This window comes from Ahaetulla prasina, chromosome 4 (assembly GCF_028640845.1).
Source record: "Ahaetulla prasina isolate Xishuangbanna chromosome 4, ASM2864084v1, whole genome shotgun sequence".
NCBI lineage: Eukaryota > Metazoa > Chordata > Lepidosauria > Squamata > Colubridae > Ahaetulla > Ahaetulla prasina.
Window position 1 is genome coordinate 145,122,388 of NC_080542.1, and position 24,910 is coordinate 145,147,297.

The 24,910-nt window shown below is 44.5% G+C and overlaps 1 protein-coding gene across 5 annotated transcripts in view; it reads left to right on the forward strand.

The window, feature by feature from the left end:
- The window catches only part of MINDY4 (MINDY lysine 48 deubiquitinase 4), a 169,753-nt gene that overhangs the window by 13,075 nt on the left and 131,768 nt on the right, over nt 1-24,910 (forward strand). For all 5 annotated transcript variants that reach the window (XM_058180226.1, XM_058180225.1, XM_058180222.1 and 2 more), the window contains 2 exons: nt 2,621-2,876; nt 7,612-8,054. In XM_058180226.1, coding sequence (XP_058036209.1) covers nt 2,621-2,876; nt 7,612-8,054 — 699 coding nt within the window. The remainder of the gene's footprint in view (nt 1-2,620; nt 2,877-7,611; nt 8,055-24,910) is intronic.

Consider the following 24,910-nt stretch of genomic DNA (forward strand, 5'->3'; position numbering starts at 1 on the left):
CCTTGAGGTGCACCCGGAGGCTACAGTTAGTCCGCCAGGCTTAAAAGTTCCAAGGTTGGAGACCCCCGTTTTAAAGCGACCTCGCTGTTGCAAATTTAAAAACGAACAATATGAAAGATGGAAAGAAAAGCCCTTTCGAGTTTCAACACCCGGGGAGGCTTGTAAAAAGGCGGAATAGCTTCATAAATAGATACAGCCCCGTCCCTTTCTGACGCAGCCTCGCTCGCCCCTCCTCCCCACACCCTGTTGCCGCGGCCGGAGCGCAGCGCAGAATGGCGCGTCCATCTTCAGGCCGCTTCGTTTTTATAGTCCTCGGCCGAGCATGCGCATTCCCCTCCGAATTCTGGGTGCCTCCCCGGAAGAACGCGAGGGTAAATACAGTAGATTATTTCTCCTGCCCCGCCCCTCTTCAATGCAGCCAATGGGAAGCGCCGAAGATGGGACGCTCTGGTTTATTTATGGTGAGAGCGTCGGGAAGAGCGGAGAGAAGATATTTTTCTCTGCGCAGACGCAGATGGTGATTCCTTGAGCTCCTTACTGCCCCCTTGAGGCCTTTTTTAGCATTGCAGCCTTGTTCCTTGTTTTTCTTTTTTTCACCTTGATATTTAAAAACATGTAGAGAAGCTATAGGTGAAGTTTGCTTCACTTCAAAATATTATAGAAGAGGTTCTCCATATTGAACTTCTTCTTAGCAGGCAGAATCTAGGCAACTACATCTTTCTGATAAACAGTTCCTTTAATAAAACAGTTGGGACATCAATTAACAAATCGTTTGTAGGTACTTGTTAACTTATGAACACAATTGAGCCCAAAATTTCTGTTGCTAAGTGAGACAGTTGTTAAGTGAGTTTGGCCCCATTTTTTTTGTTCTTCCTTTCACAGCTGTTAAGTGAATCATTGCAATTGTTAAAAGTAGCAATAGCACTTAGACTTATATATCGCTTTACAGCGCTCTACAGCTGTTTACAGAGTCAGCCTCTTGCCGCCAACAATCTGGGTCCTCATTTTACCCACCTTGGAAGGATGGAAGGCTAAGTCAACCTTGACCCAGTCAGGATCAAACTGCTGGTAGTCGGCAGAGTTAACCTGCAGTACTGCCTTCTAACCACTGCGCCACCATGGCTCAAAAGTAACACATTTCTTAAGTGAATCTGGCTTCGCCTATTAACTTTGCTTGTCAGCAAGTCGCAAAAGGCGATCACATGACCCCTGGACACTGCAACTGTCATAAGTACATGCCAGTTGCCAAGTATCATGGTAATGTCACGCGGGCATGCTGCAACACTTGTAAGTGTGAAAAATGGCCATAGGTCACTTTTTTCAGTATCGTCATCACTTTGAACGGTCACTAAGCCAACAGTTGTAAGAACTACCTGTACATCAGCAACTATGGCAACTTTACAACTTTGGGATTTCAACTCCCTCACCTCCTGAGCCAGGATGGATACCTAACAAATACTTTACTGTAATTTTAGATGTCATATTTAATATAATTTATTGTTTACATTATAATTCAATAGTCTATATCCTGAATTTCACACGTTAAATGTTAGTTAGGTTATTTTACAAATGTATTTTAATTATGTCTTACATTTTCTTGGTTTATTATCTGTATCGCGGGCTTTGGCCGCAATGAATTGAACTGAGTTGACTTACTTATCTATTCTGAGTGATGTTGTGTGTCACAGAATAGAATAGAATAGAATAGAATAGAATAGAATAGAATAGAATAGAATAGAATAGAATAGAACAGAACAGAATTCTTTATTGGCCAAGTTTGATTGCACATACAAGGAATTTGTCTTTGGTGCTTAAGCTCTCAGTGTACGTAAAAGAAAATATACATTTGTTAAGAATCATAAGGTACAACACTTAATGATAGTCATAGGGTACAATAAGCAATCAAATCATACTAGGAAGCAGTCAGTCTAAGGATACAGCAACAAGTTACAGTCATACAGTCATAAGTGGGAGGAGATGGGTGATGGGAACAATGAGAAGATTAATAGTAATAGTAATGCAGATTTAGTTTGACAGGGTTAAGGGAATTATTTGTTTAGCAGAGTGATGGCCTTCGGGGAAAAACTGTTCTTGTGTCTAGTTGTTCTGGTGTGCAGTGCTCTATAGCGTCGTTTTGAGGGTAGGAGTTGAAACAGTTTATGTCCAGGATGTGAGGGATCTGTAAATATTTTCACGGCCCTCTTCTTGATTCGTGCAGTATACAGGTCCTCAATGGAAGGCAGGTTGGTAGCCATTATTTTTTCTGCAGTTCTAATTATCCTCTGAAGTCTGTGTCTGTCTTGTTGGGTTGCAGAACCGAACCAGACAGTTATAGAGGTGCAAATGACAGACTCAATAATTCCTCTGTAGAATTGGATCAGCAGCTCCTTGGGCAGTTTGAGCTTCCTGAGTCTGTGCAGAAAGAACATTCTCTGTTGTGCTTTTCTGATTATTAGCGCACGGTAGTTTCAAATTCATTTCTTTATCTACAGCAAACTTTTCTTGAATCTTCACAGCCTTGGGGCTTTTCTTGAGACGCATGGCTGGCCAGGCGCTAATCATTTTTTTCTTCACCGGTCCTTCCAACTTTGTTGTGGTTTTTTGCTTTTGTTTTTTTTAGCTATGAGCTCAGTGAGCGAATAATCTGCCTATCCAGAAGGCATGGTCACAAGCCAGGTGAGAAGGGCAAGACCAGGACCATGTTGGATGCTCAGGCCGAAGGAGAGAAGGAACTCTGCGACCTTCTGGATGTGATACAGATTCCGGGAGAATTGTCTTCGGAGACCAGAATGACTTCGAGGGAGAAACCGCAAGGCCAGCCTAATCTTCTTCCATCTCAAGGAAAGATGGCTGCTTCCACGGACACATCTCAAGAGGTTTTTGATTTTTCTCCTAAACTGGTTTCTCTTCCTTTCTTCCTCTTTCTCCTCTTCTCCCCCTTCCTTCCTCTTAAATCTATTTTTTTTAAAAAAAACAAACAAACTTTATTTTACAGGTAGTCCTCGACATACAACAGTTCGTTGTAAGTGCGGTTGTGTGAAAAATGGTCAAAAGGCATCTTTTTCACTGCCGCTGTAACTCTTTTCCCCTCTCAAATCCATTTTTAAAAAATTTCTATTTTACAAGGTAGTCCGCAATTTACAACAGTTCGTTTAGTGATCGCTTGAAGTTATAATGGTAGTGAAAAAAAAAAGGTTTATGACCATTTTTCAGAATTACAGCCATTAAAACTATGGTCACATGATCAAAATTCAGACACTTGAGAACTGACTCATATTCACACAGGAGGCTTTTAAGAAGAGACCGGACAGCCATCTATCAGAAATAGCAATAGCACGCAGACTTATATACCGCTTTATAGTGCTTTACAGCCCTCTCTAAGCAGTGGCTTAATGGGTAAGACGCCGAGCTTGTTGATCGAAAGATCGGCAGTTCAGCGGTTCGAATCCCTAGTGCTGCATAACGGGGTGAGCTCCCGTTACTTGCCCCAGCTTCTGCCAACCTAGCAGTTCGAAAGCACGTAAAAAAAATGCAAGTAGAAAAATAGGGACCACTTTTGGTGGGAAGGTAACAGCGTTCCGTGCGCCTTTGGCGTTGAGTCATGCCGGCCACATGACCACGGAGACGTCTTCGGACAGTGCTGGCTCTTCGGCTTTGAAACGGAGATGAGCACCTCCCCCTAGAGTCAGGAATGACTAGCATGTACGTGCGAGGGGAACCTTTATCTTTACCTTTTACCTAAATGGTTTACAGAGTCAGCCTATTTCCCCAAACAATCTGGCTCCTCATTTTACCCACCTCGGAAGGATGGAAGGCTGAATCAACCTTGAGCCTAGTGAGATTCAAATTGCTGAATTACCGGTCGCCTGCAGTCAGCAGAAATAGCCTGCAGTACTGCATTCTAACCACTGCGCCATCATGGCTCTTAGGTCTCTGAGAGGACAGGGTTGGACTAGATCAGCGATCACCAACTGGTGGTCCGCGGACCACTGGTGCAAGAAAATGTTGGTGGTCCACAGCGCACCCTGGTGGAGGAACTACTCTGGGATAAGCAATGACCAGTCCTGTGACTAGAGCTCTGGAAGATGGGACTGGCCAGGCAGCTCATGGTAGAGCTGTAAATCTCCACTATTGAGGGAGGTTTGGGCAATTTGTAAATTTGCAGCACAGCCCTCGCTGGCTGGAATGAGGTAATGATGCAGTGGGGGGGGGGATGGCAGGGCAGGCGGGCCAAAGCAATGGGTGGCGGTAACCCTGGGCTGTTTCTTCCCCCTGCTGTAGCTTCCTGTCACCTGAATCCACCAATGGCTGTCCCCACCCCTCGCCCTCATTTCCCAGTCACTCCTCGCCTGGCAAGGGAAGGGGAGGTGGGGGGAATGGAGATTCGCTCCTTATTCCAGAGCAGGAGCTGGATCTCGTGGCTGTTTCTTCCAGTCCTTGTTGGTGCTCCTGCAGCTCGGTCTCTTGGGCAGACGCTTGACTTCCTCTCAGCCCCAAAACACTGGCTGGCTCATGAGAAAGAGTGAGGGAGAGAGAGAGAAAGAAAGGGGGGAGAGAAGAAGAGAGGGGGGAGAAGAGGGGAGAATGAGAGAAAGAGGGGAGAGAGAAAGAGAGAACAAGAGAGAAAGAGTGGGAGGGAAGAGAAAGAGAGGAGGGAGAGAGAAAGAGAAAGAGAGGGGGGGAGAGAGAGAGAAAGAAAGAGAGAAAGGGGAGAAAGGGAGATGAGAAAATGAGTGGGAGAGAGAGAAAGAGAGAGGGGGGAGAGAGAATATGAGAATGAGAGAGAAAGAGTGGGAGAAAGAGAGAGGAGGGACAGTGCCTAAAGAACCCCATCCCATCACTGGGAGTCCAGGCGCTTCAGCAAGCGGCACTCTGGATTCGTATTAGTGGTCCCCGGGATTTAAAATTATGGATTTGGTGGTCCCTGAGGTCCAAATGGTTGAGGTCCCCTGAACTAGAGACCTACAGGAACCCTTCCAACTCTCTTAGTGTTACTGTTACTATACTAGGTAGATTTAGTTTGCCGTGTTTTTTAATGTCCATTTTTTGTTTACAATCCATCTTCCTTTGTTTTAGATTTTTTTAGGTTTTTATCTAATTTAAGTTTTGTATTTTTAACCACACCACTTTCCCTAGGCTGATCTTTGACCGTAATAAAGATTAGGTTGATTTGAAATAAGACACAAGGAGATGCTAAATTTTAGCCTGGCCATAGGCACAAAAGTTAGCTGGGTAACTTTGGGCCAGTCACCAGGCGACCATGAGTTCTAATCCCACTTTAGGCATGAAAGTCAACTGAGTGACTTTGGGCCAATCACCAGAAGGCAGTGAGTTCTAATTCCGCCTTAGGCACAAAAGCTAGTTGGGTGACTTTTCCAATCAGTGACTTGGCCAATCATCAGGAGCCGGCTTTCATTCCGAACGTGGGGTTAGAACTCGCCATCTCCCAGAGATTGGCCCAAAGTCATAAAGTCAGCTTTCATACTTAATGCAGGATTCGAACTCAACATCGCCTGGTTTCTCCATTCCACTTCTCCGCTACCTCAAACTGGCTTTCTTCAATGCATTGAGTGACAGGGGCCTTATATTTAATATTTCTAGTGTGACGATATTCAGTCTTTTAGCCATAGCGAGTAAGAGCACAGCGAATTCATTGATATTGTTCAGTGATTATTTCCCAGGTACAGCTAGTCCTCGACCTATGACTATAATTGAGCCCCAAATCTATGTTGCTAAGTGGAACATTTGTTAAGTGAGATTTGCCCTATTTTACGACCTTTCTTGTTGTAGTTCTTAAATGAATCGTTGCGGTTGTTAAGTTAGTAACACCGTTGTTAAGTGAATTTGTTCCTCCCCCCGACTTTGCTTGTCAGAAGGTGATCACATGACCCCAGGACACAGCAGCAGTCATAAATACGAATCAGTTGCCCAGCGTCTGAATTTTGATTGAGTGGGGATGCTGCAATGGTCTTAAGTGTGAAAAATGGCCTTAAGTCACTTTTTTCAGTGCTGTTGTAACTTTGAACAGTCACTAAATGAATTGCTATAAGTCGAGGAGCACCTGTATAAGTATATAATTCAAGAGAATGGCACCTTCTGAAAATTGTATCTCTCGGTCCCATTCGTATAGCGCGCTACTTTCTTACAAAGTTAGTAAGTACAGTTTGTCCTCAACTTAGGACCACTATTGAGCCCAACATTTCTGTTGCTAAGCAAGACAGTTGTTAAGTGAGTTTGGTCCCATTTTACTTTTCCTACCACAGCTCTTAAGCGAATCACTGCAGTTGTTAAAGCTAGTAACGCGGGTTGTTAAGCGAATCTGGTGTCCCCCATTCGCTTTGCTTGCCAGAAGGTCGCAAAAGGGAACACTGCGACTGTCACAAATATGAACCAGTTGTCAGGCATCAGAATGTAAATCATGTGAGCCCCACCCCCCGGGGATGCTGCAACAGTCATAAGTGCAAAAAATGTTCCTAAATCATATATTTTTTAGTGCTTTTAGTCACTCTTTAGTGAGCAGTCACTAAATGGTTGAAAATTGAGGACTACTTGTAATCGGGGAAACTTTGGTCACTAAATGAACCATCGTAAGTGGATGACTATCTTTTAAAAGCTCATGTTTTAAAGAAGCACTATCCTTATTACACCTCCAACCAATTGCTATCTTAGTCTTCTTCTATGCAAACAAAATGCTTTTAAGCAGGAATGAAATGTAAAATTTGTTACTACTGGTTCTGTGGGCGTGGCTTGGTAGGGGGATGTAATGTGACTGGGTGGGTGTGGCCACCTTTTTTTTTTTTAACTTTTAAAAGCATTTTTTCTACAACCTCTTCAGCCGAAGAGCTTGTAGAAAAAATGCTTTGAAAGGGTTCTGACGATCCCAGCTGAGCCGCGCGATCATCGGAAGCTTTTGGTTTTACTTTTAAAAGCATTTTTTCGGCCGAAGAAAAAATGCTTTTAAAAGTAAAAAAAACCCTCTGATGATCGCGTGGCTCAGCTGGGCATGGGCGGGGAGGGGGCAGAGACTTTTGCTACCAGTTCTCCGAACTACCCACCGCCATCGCTACCGGATTGAGTGATCCGGTCCGAACCGGAAGCATTTCACCCCTGCTTTTAAGTTAGTAGAATCCTCTGGTCACGACCATAATTCTTTCCATAACTTTGGTTACAACCTGATTTGGTCGTGACCCGAACTTAATGCAGCAGCCACACGGGGTCGCTGTTGTTTTTAAAATAAACAACAGGAAATTTAGCACTTACAAAAAACAACAACAACAACAAAAAACAACGGCGCAGAAGGGGAGATCGGCTGCGGCTGTGTTTGATCTCCACCCGAGTAGTGTTCGTGATCAGATTGAAACATTTTGTGAATTTTTTTGGGGTAGGAACCCGATTTGGCCGTGGTCAGAAGCATTGGTGACCAGAGGTTCTATAGCAGGGGTCTCCAACCTTGGTAACTTTAAGCCTGGTGGACTTCAACTCCCAGAATGCCCCAGCCAGCTTTGCTGGCTGGGGAATTCTGGGAGCTGAAGTCCACCAGGCTTAAAGTTGCCAAAGGTTGGAGACCCCTGTTCTATAGTACCTTTCATGAGACTTTGCTGTTCCCTACAGAATTCCTTAAAAAGAAGGCACCTGAATTTGAAATTCTCCGGAATTTGCAGCCCGGCCGAATTCGGACAGGAAAGCACTTTTAAGAGTGCTACAGTCCTTCCAGGTCACTCCTTCGAGAAAACCACCATTTCCAGACCGTTGGACGAATTCCTGCCCTCCCGCTCGGCGGACCGTCCGCTCGACCTCCGTCAGAACAGTTCTCCCAGCTCTCCCTCGAGTCGGTGCGCAAAGAAGGATGATCCAACGGTCCGAAACAGTGCGGTCAGTCCTGGAGATGACCCCTTGACCAAGACGGCCCTGGAAAGGCCAGCTGAGGAAAAGAAAATTGCGTCCGGCTATGAGAAAAAGCGCCCTTCGGACCTTTTCCAGAAGGAAGCGCCGACGGGAAACCGGAGCGATTTGCAGTCTTCGCGGAAAAACGAGGCCTCATTCACAGACATCAGGTCAGCCTCCAGTGGGATTTCTGTTAAGTGAAGCGTTTTTAAAAAAAATGTAGGTATGCATGTAACACACCTGTAACACACTCACACACAGCTGTGCGTGAATGTTGTGGGAAAAGTTTTCGTACGAAATGCCTGAAGTCGTCAGGTTGCCGTAGTTTTTCATCCCCGGCTGCCACCAGCTTTTCTGCAAGCAAGCACAGGTAGTCCTTGACTTACGACCACAACTGAGCCCAAAAGTTCTGCTGCTAAGCGAGACAGTTCTTAAGTGAGTCCTGCCCCATTTCTTGCCACAATAAGTGGAATCATTGCAGTTAAGCTAGTCACACGGTTGTTAAATGAATCTGGCTTCTCCATTGACTGCTTGTAAGAAGGCCACAAATCACGTGACCCTAGGGCATGGCAACCGTCATAGGTACATGCCAGTTGCCAAGCGTCCACCTTTTGATCACGTGACCACAGGGACGCTGCAACGGTTGTAAGTGTGAATAACGGTCATGTCACTTTTTCCAGTGCTGTTTTAAGTTTGAACGGTCACTAAATGAATGTCGAGGTATTGTTTCCAGCCAGCCACAAAGGAGGATCCACAAAGAGAACAATGAGTACCAAAATTCTGGTACTTACGGGACCGCCTGCTGTTACCGTATGCCTCCCACCGACCAGTACGCTCTCACAGAGAGGGACTTCTCAGGGTGCCGTCCGCCAAGCAATGTCGGCTGGCGGCCCCCAGGGGAAGGTCCTTCTCTGTGGGGGCTCCCACGCTCTGGAACGAGCTTCCCCCGGGTTTACGCCAAATACCTGACCTTCGGACCTTCCGCCGCGAACTGAAGACACATCTTTTCATTCGCGCGGGGCTGGCTTAAATTTTTTAATTTTTTAATTTTTATAAATTTTAAATTTCATTGATTTTAAATTTGTTATTTATTTTAAATGGGGTTTAGTTTTATAAATTTTTAAAATGCTAGGCTAATTATAATAAGTTTCTTAATTTCTATTTTAAATTGTACATTGTATTGTTATTTTTTACTGCTGCCTGTACACCGCCCTGAGTCCTTCGGGAGAAGGGCGGTATAAAAATCAAATAAATAAATAAACAAATAAATAAATAAAAACGGTAAATACCAAGCAAATTTTTCCCATAAGAAATACTGGTACACTTAATAACCGTTTGTTTAGTATAACTGTTCAAAGTTACAACGGCACTGAAAAACGTGACCGATGACCATTTTTCACACTTTGCAGCATCTCCAGGGTCAAAATTCAGGCACTTGGCAACTGACTCATATTTATGACCGTTCCATTGTCCCGGGCTCCCCCTTTGCATCCTTCTGAGAAGCAAACTCCATGGGGAAGCCAGATTCACTTAACAACTGGGTTATTGACTTATCAACTGCAAATGATTCACTTAACAACTGTAGCAAGAATGGGCTTAAATTGTGGCAAAATTTGCTACAACAAACGTCCCACTTAACAACATAAATTTTGGGCTCAATTGTAAGTTGAGGACTACCTGTAATGTAGTGAATGACATAGAATAGAATAGATTTTTTTTTATTGGCCAAGGAATTTGTCTTTGGTTCATAAGCTCTCAGTGTACTTAAAAGAAAAGTTACATTTGTCAAGAATTCTAAGATACAACGCTTAATGATAGTCATAGGGTACAAATAAGCAATCAGGAAACAATATCAATATAAATCGTAAGGATACAAGCAACAAAGTTACAGTCATAAGTGGAAGGAGATGGGTGATAGGAACGATGAGAAGATTAATAGTAGTGCAGAGTTAGTCAATAGTTTGACAGTGTTGAGGGAATTAATTGTTTAGCAGAGTGATGGCCTTCGGGAAAAAACTGTTCTTGTGTCTAGTTGTTCTGGTGTGCAGTGCTCTATAGTGTCGTTTTGAGGGTAGGAGTTGAAACAGTTTATGTCCTGGATGCGAGGGATCTGTAAATATTTTCATGGCCTTCTTCTTGATTCGTGCAGTATACAGGTCCTCAGTGGAAGGCAGGTTGGTAGCCATTATTTTTTCTGCAGTTCTAATTATCCTCTGAAGTCTGTGTCTTTCTTGTTGGGTTGCAGAACCGAACCAGACAGTTATAGAGGTGCAGATAACAGACTCAATAATTCCTCTGTAGAACTGAATCAGCAGCTCCCTGGGCAGTTTGAGCTAGACTTACCCTAGAACTTAAAGATAAATATGAATCAAGGTATTACGAGGTCTGGAATAAATTTTATGACTGGCTTGAGAGGAGGAATAATGACAGAAAGTAGGGATAAGGAGTGTCTGGAAATGTATATATCAAGGTATATTGTATATTGTAATTATGAGGGTGGAATAGTTATATTAAATGTGTACAGAGTTGTAATAGCGGTAATAACATGGTATATACTTAATATAAATGGAATTAGGAGGTATGTAAACTTATATATAAACTGAGAACATATGACATAGCAAATTAGATTTGACATAGATGTTAAAGTCCACTGTTTTTGTTTTGTTTTTTTAAAATTCAATAAAAATTAAAAAATTAAAAAGAAACCGGGCCACGATAAATATTTAATATTGCACATACTAACTGCGGCAAGACTAACATTTGCCCAAAACAAAGATGTACCCTCGGAAGAAGACATAATAAATAAAATTTACAACTGCACAGAGATGGATAGACTTACCCTAGAACTTAAAGATAAATATGAATCAAGGTATTACGAGGTCTGGAATAAATTTTATGACTGGCTTGAGAGGAGGAATAATGCCAGAAAGTAGGGATAAGGAGTGTCTGGAAATGTATATATCAAGGTATATTGTATATTGTAATTATGAGGGTAGAATAGTTATATTAAATGTGTACAGAGTTGTAATAGCGGTAATAACATGGTATATACTTAATATAAATGGAATTAGGAGGTATGTAAACTTATATGTAAACTGAGAACATATGACATAGCAAATTAGATTTGACATAGTAAAGTCCACTGTTTTTGTTTTGTTTTTTTAAAATTCAATAAAAATTAAAAAATTAAAAAGAAACCGGGCCATGCAAATGAGCGACGCCCCATCCACGGAAGTCCATGAAACCATTCCCCCTCTGGCCTATGGAGAAAACTCTCTCCAGTCCACAAAACCGGTCACTGGTGCCCAAAAGGTTGAGGACCATTGCTCGACAACAGGGGTCGTCAAACTCGATTTCATTGAGGGTCGCATCAGGGGGGCCGGCGGGATATTGCTGGGGTGGGCGTGGCCAGCTCAATGTATCCAGGGTGCCTATGGAGGAATCCATTGTCTCTCTCCCTCCATCCCTCCCTCCCTCCCTTTTTCCTTCTTTCCTTCCTTCCTTCCTTCCTTCCTTCCTCCTTACCTCCCTCCCTCCCTTCCTCCCTTTTTCCTTCCTTCCTTCCTTCCTTCCTCCCTCCCTCCCTCCCTCCCTCTCTTCTTCCTTCCTTCCTTTGCCCATCCTTCCTTTCTTCCTTCCTTCCTTCCTCCCTTCCTCCTTCCTCCCTTTTTCCTTCCTTCCTTCCTTCCTTCCTCCCTCCCTCTCTCCCTCCCTTTTTCCTTCCTTCCTTCCTTCCTTCCTTCCTTCCTTCCTTCCTTCCTTCCTTCCTTCCTTCCTTCCTCCTTCCCTCCCTCCCTCCCTCCTTCCCTCCTTCCTTCCTTCCTTTGCCCATCCCTCCTTCCTTCTTTCCTCCCTCCCTCCCTCCCTTTTTCCTTCCTTCCTCCCTCCCTCCCTCTCTCCTTCCTTCCTTCCTTTGCCCATCCTTTCTTCCTTTCTTCCTTCCTTCTTCCCTCCCTCCCTCCTTCCTTCCTTCCTTCTTCCTCCTTCCTTCCTTCTTCCTCCCTCCCTCCCTCCCTCTTTCCTTCCTCTTTCCTTTCTTGCTCTCTTCCCATCTTCCCTTCTTTTTTTTCCCCTTGTCTTTCCTCTTTCCCTTTCTCCTTTCCTGTCCCTTTTTGGATGCCCAAATGCAAAATGGGGAAACATTTCTCTTTTTCTTTTGCTTTGCTTTTAGTTTGCTTTGCTAGCCCTCTGCCAGGGAAAACGGAGCTCGGGGGCTCCCCACATGCGGCCTCCCTGGGCCCCGTTTTTGTCCGCCATGGCCTTCTGCAGCCCTCCGGCAGCGAAAATGGAGCTGGGGGGGCGCATGTGCCCCCCCCAAGCTTCGTTTTTGCTGCCAGAGGCAATGCCAGCTGGTCCTTTGCTGTTTCCAGGGCGGCCCCGTAGGCTAAATCCGGCTAGCAGGCCTTGAGTTTGACACCCATGCTCTACAAGAAAGCTGAGCCTTGCACTGCATGGGCCAAACGCCCTATGCAAAAAACCAACCGAGTCAGTTGGGTGCTACTGGACTCTGCAGCTGGCCGTGGAACGGACCGAGTCTTGCAGGTGCCCGGAAGGCTGAGAGGGAATGCAGGTAATCTTCCACAATTGGGATAGAACTACCATTGCTAAGCAAGACGGTGGTTATCTGAGTTGCCATCGATGTTAAGCGAATCACAGCAGTTGTTAAGTGAACCCAACATTTCTCCCATTGACCTTGCTTGTCAGAAGCCAGCTGGGAAGGCAGCAAAAGGTGATCACATGACACACACACCCCCCAGGCGACTTGCAGCATCCCCCCTGGTCTCGTGATCAAACTTAAGGCGCATGGCAACTGTCTCACATTTATGACGGTTGTAGTGTCTTGGAGTCACGTGATTTTGCGACCTTCTGACAAGCAACCTTCCCCAATGGGGAAGCCGGATTCACTTAACAACTGTGCGACTAATTTAACAACTGCAGGGATTCACTTAACAACGGTGGCAAGAAAAGTCGTAAAACAGGGCAAAACTCACTTAACAACTGTCTCACTTAGCAACATACATTTTGGGCTCCGTGTCTATGGAGATTCTCAGTCACGGTTGTCCCAAACGTGCTTTTTTCAAGAGGCAACTGGACTTTGGGCTCAATGGCGGTCATAAGTCGAGACCGACCTGTATTCCTAACACAGGATATTTCAGGGGCTGCCATATATCGGCAAGACCACCAGAGGGCAGTCTTCTCACAATAATTTTGTTCCGGCCATCATCATTCTTCATTTTTTTTTCTCTTGGCAATCTGTGTGAGTCAGTAGCAACTGAGATTTATGGCCCCAAATCATGCATCAAATCTGGTGCAAAAGCTCCTCTTAAAATTGTAATAAACCCTGATAAACCTCTTCCTGTAAAACACAGAAGATTTGAAGGATCGGGAACTTCACGGCTTAGAAAACAAGATAACAGCAGGAGAGAGGATTTGCCAAGTTATAAGGAAAAAAGGGAGGCTAATATAGATAGTCCTTTGCTTATGAACAGTTGCTTAGCAATCAGTCCAAGTTATGCTGGACCTCACACGAGCTACTTTCGACCTGGGTTTAAAGTTCCGATGACCCTTCCCAGAATCGAGTCATTATATTATTTGGATGCTTGGTAACTGGCCCACATTTATCACCGTTTGCAGTGTTCCACCACCCCATGACTACAATTTATAACTCTCTCTTTTTTTTTTTTGCAGGAAACTGGCGTATACCATTAGGTAATAATGCGTTTGCTTAATGACCGTGGTGTTCACTTAACAACTGCGGCATACAGCTAACAATGGGCATAAAAATTTAATAAATAAACCATCGCTGCAAAAATGTCATAAAATGGAGCCACTTAGCTATCGGCACAACTTTCAACTATAATTCCAGCCTCGGTTACGATTGTAAGTCGAGGATACCTGCAACCAAGGAAAAAGTTAGAGGAAGTTCCACTCCCTTTTGAGAAAAACGATCATTTGTATTTCCCCCCCCCTTTTCTATCTTTTCTTTTTTTTTTTAATTGAAAGAGTTTTAAAAAACAAAAACATTTTCCCCTTTTTCCCCTCCTCCCAAAAACCCCTCCCTCCCTCCCTCCCCCCCCGGCTTCCCGGGTCAATCACAAGGTATTGTTATACATAAACCAAACATAGAATAAAATTTTCCCTTCCAATCCAAATAACCACATCCACAGCTTTTCATCTCCCAACCCCCTCCCCATTACATAAAATAACTTTCTAATTATTCAAAGGCAATCTGATATTTCTTAATCTGATATCTATTTTGTAGATAATCAATCCATTTTTTCCATTCAATTAAATATCTTTCCTGCGTATTGTCTTTTAAAAAAGCTGAGATTTTAGCCATCTCAGCCAAATTAGTAACTTTCAGTATCCATTCTTCTATTGTAGGTATCTCTTCTTTCTTCCAGTATTGTCCAATCAACAGTCTTGCTGCTGTTATTAAATTCAGAATCAATTTAGTCTCAATCCCTGTACAATCCGTTATAATTCCCAAAAGGAAAAATTGTGGCAGGAACTTTATCTTCTTCTTCAGTACATTTTGAATAATCCACCAAATTCTTATCCAAAAGACCTTAATTTTCTTGCAAGTCCACCAAATATGAAAATATGTAGCATCATCACAATCACACCTCCAACATTTCGCTTGGATATTAGGATACATACGTGATAATTTTTTGGGATCTAAGTGCCATCTATAAAACATCTTATAAAATTTTTCCCTTAAATTCTGTGCTTGCGTAAACTTAACATTTCTAACCCAAATTTTCTCCCATGTTTCCAACATTATTGGTTCCTGAATATTCTGTGCCCATTTTATCATACAATCCTTTACCAAATCCTTTTCCGAATCTATTTCAAGCAACACATTATACAATCTCTTTATATGCTCCTGGGTCTGGTTTCTAATTTGCTTTATTAAATTTTCCTCCCTTTGCATTATACCAATTTTTTGATCTTTTCTTCAACTTTTATCTTTTCTTTTTTTTTTAATTGAATTTTAAACTGTATTAATCTATTTATAATTTTATAGTTTAGGGTTTTATATCGGACACAACCCTCAATACAGGTAGTCCTTGACTTATGACCACAATTGAGCCCAACATTTCCGTTGCTAAGCGAAAGTTGCTAAGGGAGTTTTGCCCCATTTTACAACCTTTCTTGTATTACAGTTGTTAAGTGAATAACTGCAGTTGTTAAGTGAGTCAAATGGTTGTTAAGTGAATCTGGCTTCCCCGTTGACTTTGCTTGTCAGAAGGTCGCAAAAGGGGATCACGTGACCCTGAGACACTGCGACCGTCATAAATATGAGTCAGTTGCCAAGCATCTGAATTTTGATCACGTGACCATGGGGACACTACAAGGATTGTGTAAAAAACCATGATAAGTAATTTTTTTTATGTGCCGTTATAACTTTGAACAGTCATTAAATGAACTGTTGTAAGTCAAGGATTAACTGTAAAGCAATATGTTGTAGGATTATATGGCTGTAAATTGATTGAGTCATATGGGTGGTCCTCGATTTATGAATGGTTGCTTAATGACTGTTTGAAGTTGTGATGACCCCACTCAAAAAGGGATTTATGACCCTCTTTCAAAGTTCAAAGCAACAAAGATGGAGGCTAAAATATGAACAGTTGTAGCAATTGGGTCAGTCTAGTTTAATGAAAAGAAGGACTGGGGGAGACATGATAGTCTTCCAATATCTCAGGGGCTGCCCCAAAGAAGAGGGAGTCAAACTATTCTCCAAAGCCCCTGAGGGTAGAACAAGAAGCAATGGGTGGAAACTAATCAAGGAGAGAAGCAACTTAGAACTAAGGAGAAATTTCCTGACAGTGAGAACAATTAATCAGTGGAACAACTTGGCTGCAGAAGTTGTGAATGTTCCAACACTGGAAGTTTTTAAGAAGGGATTGGATAGCCATTTTTCTGAAGTGGTGTAGAGAGTGGTGCATATGCTCTCAGTGTACATAAAAGAAAAGATCATCAAGGGACTAGCCTAAATATTATTTTAATTTGATATTTTAGCTTAACTTAGTTTTAATTGAATTTTAAACTGTATTAATCTATTTATAATTTTATAGTTTAGGGTTTTATATCGGTCGTTTGACCGTTTTTAGTTTTAAATTGGCCGGTTAAATATTTCATTTTAAATGTATTTTAAATTTATTGTGTACCTATGTGTTTTAATAAGGCTGTACACCGCCCTGAGTCCTTCGAGAGAAGGGCGGTCTAGAAATCTAATAAATAAATAAATAAATAAATAAGGTACAACACTTACAACACTTAATGATAGTCATAGGGTACAAATAAGCAATCAGGAAACAATATCAATGTAAATCGTAAGGATACAAGCAACAAAGTTACAGTCATAAGTGGAAAGAAATGGATGATAGGAACTATGAGAAGATTAATAGTAGTGCGGATTCAGTAAATAGTTTGACAGTGTTGAGGGAATTATTTGTTTAGCAGAGTGATGGCCTTCGGGAAAAAACTGTTCTTGTGTCTAGTTGTTCTGGTGTGCAGTGCTCTATAGCGTTGTTTTGAGGGTAGGAGTTGAAACAGTTTATGTCCTGGATTCGAGGAGTCTGTAAATATTTTCACAGCCCTCTTTTTGACTCTGTCAGTATACAGGTCCTCAATGGAAGGCAGGTTGGTAGTAAATTTTTTTCCCCGTAGTTCTAATGATCCTCTGAAGTCTGTGTCTGTCTTGTTGGGTTGCAGAACCGAACCAGACAGTTATAGAGGTTCAGATAACAGACTCATTAATTCTTCTGTAGAACTGGATCAGCAGCTCCTTGGGCAGTTTGAGCTTTCTTTGTTGTCCTTTTTTGATGACGTTTTTGATGTTAGCTGTCCATTTTAGATCTTGTGATATGGTGGAACCTAGAAATTTGAAGGTCTCTACTGTTGATACTGTGTTGTCAAGTATTGTGAGAGGTGGAAGTATGGAAGAGTTTTTCCTAAAGTCCACCACCATTTCTACAGTTTTGAGTGTGTTCAGTTCCAGATTGTTCCGGTCGTACCACAAAGCTAGTTGTTCGACCTCCCGTCTGTATGTGGATTTGTCATTGTCTCGAATGAGACCGATCACTGTTGTGTCATCTGCGAACTTCAGTAGCTTAACAGCGGGCCGCGGCTGGGGCTTTGGACCGTGCCGTGCCTTTGCGGCCTCTGACCCGGCGTAGATCTCAATTGGCTCCTTGATTTTCTGAGGAGCTGAGAGAGATGAAACGCCGGAGAAGACGCCTGCAGAGTACCTGGAGGTCTAGCCGTTCCGAGGCTGATCGGACACTAGTGAGATCTTTTACTAAGACCTACCTAGTGGCAATGAGGGAGGCGAAGCGTTCTTACGTTTCCACCCTCATTGCATCGGCAGATAACCACCCGGCCGCCCTGTTCCGGGTGACTCGTTCCCTCCTTCATCAGGAGGGACGGGATGACCCCCTACAGGGACGTGCTGAGGAGTTTAACGGTTATCTATACGATAAAATCGTTCAGCTTCGGGATAGTTTAGACCAAAATTGCGATGATCCAGGTGGGATGGCAGAGGCACGTCTTGTTGAGGTTGTTTGGGATGAGTTTGAGACTGTGGCTCTCGAGGACGTGGACAGGTTATTGGGGAGGCTGCATGCGACCACATGTTTACTGGACCCGTGTCCTTCCTGGCTGGTGCTGGCTACTCAGGAAGTGACACGAGGCTGGCTCCGGGGAATTATAAATGCTTCGTTGTTGGAAGGGGTTTTCCCCGCTGCCTTGAAGGAGGCGGTGGTGAGACCCCTCCTCAAGAAGCCTTCCCTGGACCCAGCTATTTTGGGAAATTATCGTCCAGTCTCCAACCTTCGCTTTGTGGCGAAGGTTGTAGAGAGTGTGGTTGCAGGTCAGCTTCCCCGGTACCTGGATGAAGCCATCTATCTAGACCCGTTCCAGTCCGGCTTCCGGTCCGGTCACAGTACGGAGACAGCTTTGGTCGCATTGGTGGATGACCTCTGGAGGGCCAGGGATAGGGGTTGTTCCTCTGCCCTGGTCCTATTAAATCTCTCAGCGGCTTTTGATACCATCGACCATGGTATCTTGCTGCACCGGTTGGAGGGGTTGGGAGTGGGAGGCACCGTTTATCGGTGGTTCTCCTCTATCTCTCCGACCGGTCGCAGACGGTGTTGACAGGGGGGCAGAAGTCGACCGCGAGGCGCCTTACTTGTGGGGTGCCTCAGGGGTCGATTCTCTCGCCCCTCCTGTTCAACATCTACATGAAGCCGCTGGGTGAGGTCATCAGTGGTTTCGGGGTGAGTTATCATCTGTACGCTGATGATACTCAGCTGTACTTTTCCACCCCGGACCACCCCAACGAAGCTGTCGAAGTGCTGTCCTGGTGTCTGGAAGCCGTACGGGTCTGGATGGGGAGGAAGAGGCTCAAACTTAATCCCTCCAAGACAGAGTGGCTGTGGATGCCGGCACCCTGGTACAGTCAGCTGCAGCTGCAGCTGGCTGTGGGGGGCGAGTTATTGGCCCCAACGAAGAGGGTGCGCAATTTGGGTGTCCTCTTGGATGGGCGGCTGTCGTTTGACGATCATTTGGCGGCCGTCTCCAAGAGGGCCTTCCACCAAGTACGCTTGGTGCGCCAGTTGCGCCCCTTCCTTGACCGGGATGCCTTATGCACAGTCACTCATGCCCTTGTCACTTCCCGCCTGGACTATTGCAATGCTCTCTACATGGGACTGCCCTTGAGGTGCACCTGGAGGCTGCAGCTAGTCCAGAATGCAGCTGCGCGGGTAATAGTGGGAGCAACTCGTTGCTCCCATGTAACACCAATCCTGCGCAGCTTGCACTGGCTTCCTGTAGTTTTTCGGGTGTGCTTCAAGATTCTGGTTACCACCTTTAAAGCGCTCCATGGCTTAAGACCCGGGTACTTACGGGACCACCTGCTGTTACCTTTTGCCTCCCACCGACCCGTACGCTCACACAGAGAGGGCCTTCTCAGGGTGCCGTCCGCCAAGCAATGTTGGTTGGCGGCCCCCAGGGGTAGGGCCTTCTCTGTTGGAGCTCCTACGCTTTGGAATGAACTTCCCCCTGGTTTACGTCAAGTACTTGAACTTCGGACTTTTCGCCGTGAGCTGAAAACGCACCTATTCATTCAAGTGGGACTGGATTAAAATTTTTATTGGGGTTATTTATATTTTAAGATTTTAAACTGTTTTAAATTTTCGGCCACAATATAATATGTTTTCTTTTAATTTCTTTTAATCTGTATATACTGTATTTTTACTTGGCTGTACACCGCCCTGAGTCCTTCGGGAGAAGGGTGATATAAAAATTGAAATAAATAAATAAATACATCTATTTGCTCGGTATGCAAATTGCAAGAGGTCTAACAGCAGATCCGTGATGGTTTTCAAGTAGGAAAGCACTAGCCTTTCAAAGGTTTTCATGACTACAGATGTTAGAGCAACTGGTCTGTAGTCATTCAGTTCCTTGATGGTGGGCTTCTTCGGCACTAGGATGATGGTAGAGCGTTTGAAGAGAAGAGAATTCTCTCTTCTCTTCCATTCTCTTCTCTTCTCTTCTACTCCACTCCACTCCATTCTTTTCTCTATTCTGTTCTGTTCTGTTCTGTTCTGTTCGATCTTCTCCTCTCCTCTCCTCTCCTCTCCTCTCCTCTCCTCTCCTCTCCTTTTCTCTCTTCTCCTCTCCTCTCTTCTCCCCTCCCCTCCCCTCCCCTCCATTCCATTCCATTCCATTCCATTCCATTCCATTCCATTCCATTCCATTCCATTCCATGTTCTGTTCTCTTTTGTTCTGTTCTGTTCTGTTCTATTTTATTCTAATCTGTCTGTTCTATTCTGTTCTGTTCCATTTATCCTATCCTATTTCAATGATTCACTTAGCAACCATGTTACTAACTTAATAAACCTGCAGCGATTCACTTAACAACTTTGGCAAGAAAGATTGTAGAATGGGGGCAAAACTCACTTTAAATACGCCTCGCTTCATATCAGCAACGTTGGGCTTAATTGCGGTCATAAGTCTAGGACTACCTGTTCGAGGTAAAAAACCCAATTAAAGTTACCCCAAATCTGTTTTGCATTTCCAGAAGGGATCCCAAGGGCTCAGGAGCTTTTAAGCATGGGCTTCCAAGCCGTTCCCCTTTGCTGGGATTTCTGAATTTCCCTTTTGTAAGCCCCATTCAAGACTTCTTTATTTTCATTTCTTCGTTCCTATTTTCCCCCTTAAAAACAACCGCCATATCCTGTATTTTGATACTGCTCAAAGCCAAAGACGGGAGAGCCTTTGAACGGCTTCGGGCAATCATTTTTCCTTTATGTGGAACAAATTGGAACAAAAACATGCAATTGGGGGCCCGGATATATAAAATAAGAGGCATCAGCCAAGAATGAGAGGCTGTGGAATTTTTTTTTTTTTTTTTAAGAAATATGCTGACAAAACAACAATTCTGAGTTTAAGGTTAGGGCAGAAATTTACCTTGGCACTATATAGGTAGTCTTCAATTTATGACCACAATTGAGACCAGAATTTAAGTTTCCAAGTGAGGCGTTTCTTAAGTGAGTTTTGTCCCATTTTAGGACCTTTCTTGCCACAGCTGTTAAGTGAATCACTGCTATTGTTAAGTTAGTCTCACAGTCATTAAGTGAATCCGGCTTCTCCATCGACTTCGCTTGTCAGAAGGTCGCAAAAGGGGATTACGTGACCCCGGGACATTGCAGCCGTCATAAATAAGAGTCAGTTGCCAAGCCTCTGAATTTTGAATATGTGACCATGGTCATAAGTGTGAAAAATGGCCTTACTGGAGGCCATTACTACTACAAGAAAATGACTCTTCAGTCCCGTTTTAACTTTGAACAGTCACTAAACGAATGGTTGTAAGCCAACGACACCTGTAATTTGCACTGCTAAGCCACATTTATCCTAAATAAATGCTAAAAACCTTAAAACTCAATTAAGGTTATTTATGCCAAGAGGTTAGTTGTGTCCAGGAGACTGAATCCTCGTTCATTTTACACAAGCCGAGCCATTTTTTTTCCTTTCAACTTTACTTCCAACCACTTCTCCTTTCAGCCATTTTGGAGACTCCCAGAATCCCCTGGCAGCTGAATTCTGGGAATTGAAATCCAGGGCGCCCAGAGGCTGCCGGATTTCTTTATTTGCGGGCAGGCGAGGTTTGTAAAAATCTGAAAAAAATAAAAATGAAATCCTTCCCAGTTATAGGGGGAAAGTCAGTGTTTGAAATCAGGGTCTCTTAAACCCCTTTGTGGAGCACGTGAGAACAAGCAGGCTCATCTAATGTTTCCACACAGCCTCGTTTCTCTTCCTTGTCTAGATAAGTTTTATTTCTTCCTCTTCGACTCAGAGGTTTCTCGGAGGAAATCCGGGGGTCTTAAACCCTTTGGATTCGTCCAGGATCATGGCCTCCCTCTGCATTTCCCTCTTCCTCTTCCTCCTCTTCCTCCTCCTCTGATGCTTCCTATTGTTTCCTGGATCCTGACCCTTAAGATAAAACTTGGTTTAGCTCTGCAGATTTAAAAAGAAGAATCCTTCACTAATATTGGGGGGAAGTTGTCATGTTTGGGAAACTCTTTATCTATCTATCTATCTTTCTTTCTTTCTTTCTTTCTTTCTTTCTTTCTTTCTTTCTTTCTTTCTTTCTTTCTTTCTTTCTTTCTTTCTTTCCTCTCCTGCCTCTCTGCTTCCCACTTCCTTCCTTTTCTACTCTGCCTCCCTCCCTTCACCTCCCTCCCTCCCTCCCTCTCTCTCCCCCTCCCTTCCTTTTCTCCCTCCCTCTATCTATATCTTTCTTTCTCTCCCTCTCTCTCTCTCTCTCTCTCTCTCTTTCTTTCTTTCTCTCTCTCCCCCCTCCCTCTTTTTTTTTCCTGGCATATCACACATGGAATGGTGATATATATATATTATCATTTCACCTAATATATGAATGTTAAAAAAGACCTACCATATTTTTTGGAGTATAAAATGCACCCCCCCCCAAAAAAAAATGTGAGTGGAAATGTCTGTGCGTCCTATACAGCAAATTTTGCCGAAGCCCCACCCAACTGCTGGCCCACACCCTTCAGCCGTTTTCGGCCTCCATGCGTCACATTTTTGGCCTCTGCATGCTCCGTTTTAGACTCATTCCAGACTGTGGGTATCGCCACAGCACATTGCCACTGATTGTTGCCGCCGCGTATTGCGTTTTTGGCCGGTTCCAGCCCCTGCCACCACCACCCCTGCCGATCCCGACTGCCTGGAACTGGCCAAAAACACGATGCACGGAAGCCAAAAATGGGGTGTGTGTAGGCGGAAATCAGTGGCGATGTGCTGTGGTGATCCCCGCAGCCTGGAACGGGTCTAAAATGGAGTGTGCGGAGGCCAAAAGCACGACGCACAGAGTAGTGGTGGGTTTCAAAAATTTTTGGTACCAGTTCAGTGGTCGTGGCTAGGTGGAGGGCATATGACTCAGTGAGAATGGCCAACTTGACGTCACTCACGCCCACGTCCACTCAGTCACATGATCCCCCCCACCTAGCCACTCCCACAGGAAAAGGTAGGAAAAATTTTGGAATTTCCACCGATCTACCCCCGCCCTTCCTTTGCCAGTCGCCTGCGTTTCCCCTCCATTAGTGGCCCTGGGCCTAGCCCTGCTTCCTCCCATACCACCAACTCTTTGTTCATGCTGCTTACCTTCCATGGCGACTGGTCCAGAGTCCGGAAGGCAAGCTGACCGGAGTTTTTGGCAGGAGCCAGCCAGCCATTGCTGCTGGAAAGTGGCTGTCAAAAAAGCCTCCGAGCCGCCACCTCTTTGAGAGCCACAGGCCGCTGAAAAGTACCGGAGGTCGTGGAAAAAGAACATGCTGCTGTCGCCTCCATGTTCTTCATGCATACGTGTCCTATTGGACTTGCAAGGCAATGGGATGAGCATGGTGGGCAGGGCGGGCAAGCGGCGACCGGAGGACTGGTTCGGGGGTGTGGCCAGCCAGTCATCACTACCGGTTTGCCGACCGTGGCCAAATTTCCACCAACAGTTTGTGTGAACCGGTGCAAACCGGCTAAATGCCACCTCTGGCACGGAGGCCAGAAACGTGACACGCGGAGGTGGCGATGGCCTGTGGCAATCCCAGCAGCCTGGAACAGCTGACTGTCGGTATTCCGGGAGGCCGATCCACCCACCAATCAGCTGCTCGTGCTGAATCAGGCTGTGATAACTTGCTGAAGCTGAGCAGGTTGTTTGCTGTTTGATGCAAGGACTCTAGCAGGAGTGAAATGCTACCGGTTCGCTCCGGTTTGGGTGAACTGGTAGTAATAAAAACTACCAGTTCAAGTGAACTGGTAGTAAAAAAAAAAAAAGCTGCTGGTTCAACCAGTTTAAAAAGCTACTGGTTTGGGCAAACTGGTAGTTACGAAAAACTACCAGTTCCTGTGAACTGATATTTCCGATGATCAGCAATGCTGCACGGTTTAGTTTTGCTAGAAAGCAGGATTTCCGGGTTTTTTTTGTTCCTCTTACAAAAGTTTAGAAACCGTCTTTGGAAGAACTGCTGAGTTTCCCCTGGTACTCCTTGACTTACATCCATTTTTTTCACGGCCATTTGGAATTACAACAGCACTGGAAAGAATAACTTACAACCAGCCCTCACATTTATGATCGTTGGAGCATCCCCAGGGCACCTGATCAACATGTATTTGCCAAGTGCTGAAATGGCTTTGGATCTGCGCTGCCAAAAAGCCAATGCAACCCTATTAACAGAAGGATATAATCCAGATCACCTGAAGTATTAGTGCCACTCTATAATGCCTTGGTAAGATCACACCTGGAATACTGCGTCCAGTTTTGTTCACCACACTATAAAAAAGATGTTGAGACTCTAGAAAGAGTGCAGAGAAGAGCAACCAAGATGATGAGGGGACTGGAGGCTAAAACATACGAAGAATGGTTGCAGGAACTGGGCACGGCTCGTCTAGTGAAGAGAAGGATCAGGGAAGACATGATAGCAGTCTTCCAATATTTGAGGGGCTGCCACAGAGAGGAAGAAGGGGGTCAAGCTGTTTTCCAAAGCTCTTGAAGGCCAGACAAGGAATAATGGATGGAAACTGACCAAGGAGAGATTCAACCTAGAAATGAGGAGGAACTTTCTGACAGTGAGAACAATCAACCCATGGAACAAGAGTTGCCTTCAGAAGCTTTGGGAGCTTCATCACTGGAGGCTTTCAAGAAGAGACTGGACTGCCATTTGTCTGAAATGGCATAGGGTGTCCCGCTTGGGCGGAGGGAGCGGGTTGGACTAGATGACCTGCAAGGTCCCTTCCAACTCTGTTATTGTGTTCTGTTCAATGAAATCAACGTCATCCGTACCACCCAACCTTGAAGGATCTACACCCAGTTATTTCCCCACTGGATTTGGGCAACTTTGGGGAACTCTGTCAAGACAAGGGAAGATTGCAAAGGAGGCAGAGAAATATGAGTAGAGAGGTACGTGTGGTTTGCTTGTAACTCTACTCACTCAACATGTCGATTCCTGGTGTAGTCGATCAATGTCGTCAAATGGATTTTCCTGACATTCAGCTGAGAGCTTCCTTTTGTTAGGACACAAACACTGGAGGTGGTTTTTAGGTCAGAAATGGCGCCGTCCCTCACCGCCTGACAGTAACTCTCGTCTTTTATATTGCCTTTGAGGGCTTCTCAAGTGTTTTGATAGCTTCCAAAGTGGAGATCAATCTCTTTCTCCCAGCCGAGGACCATATGTGGTCTGGACTAATGCACAAGGGCCCACGTTTCTAATCCTGGGTGAGCTGGAACTCCACCACGACTGGATTCTCCTTCCGCTACTTCCTTCAAACATTGTAAGTCTGTGGTAGGACTCCGCAGGGTGGGAGAAGGCCTAAATATCTGGGAAAGATGCATATTGTACCCCAACTGCTGCTGGCTGAGGAACTCTGGGAGTTGAAGTCCACAAGTCTTAAAGGGACCAAGGTTGGAGACCCCTGTACTAGAATGAGCTCATTTTCCATCCCCATTTTAGAATAG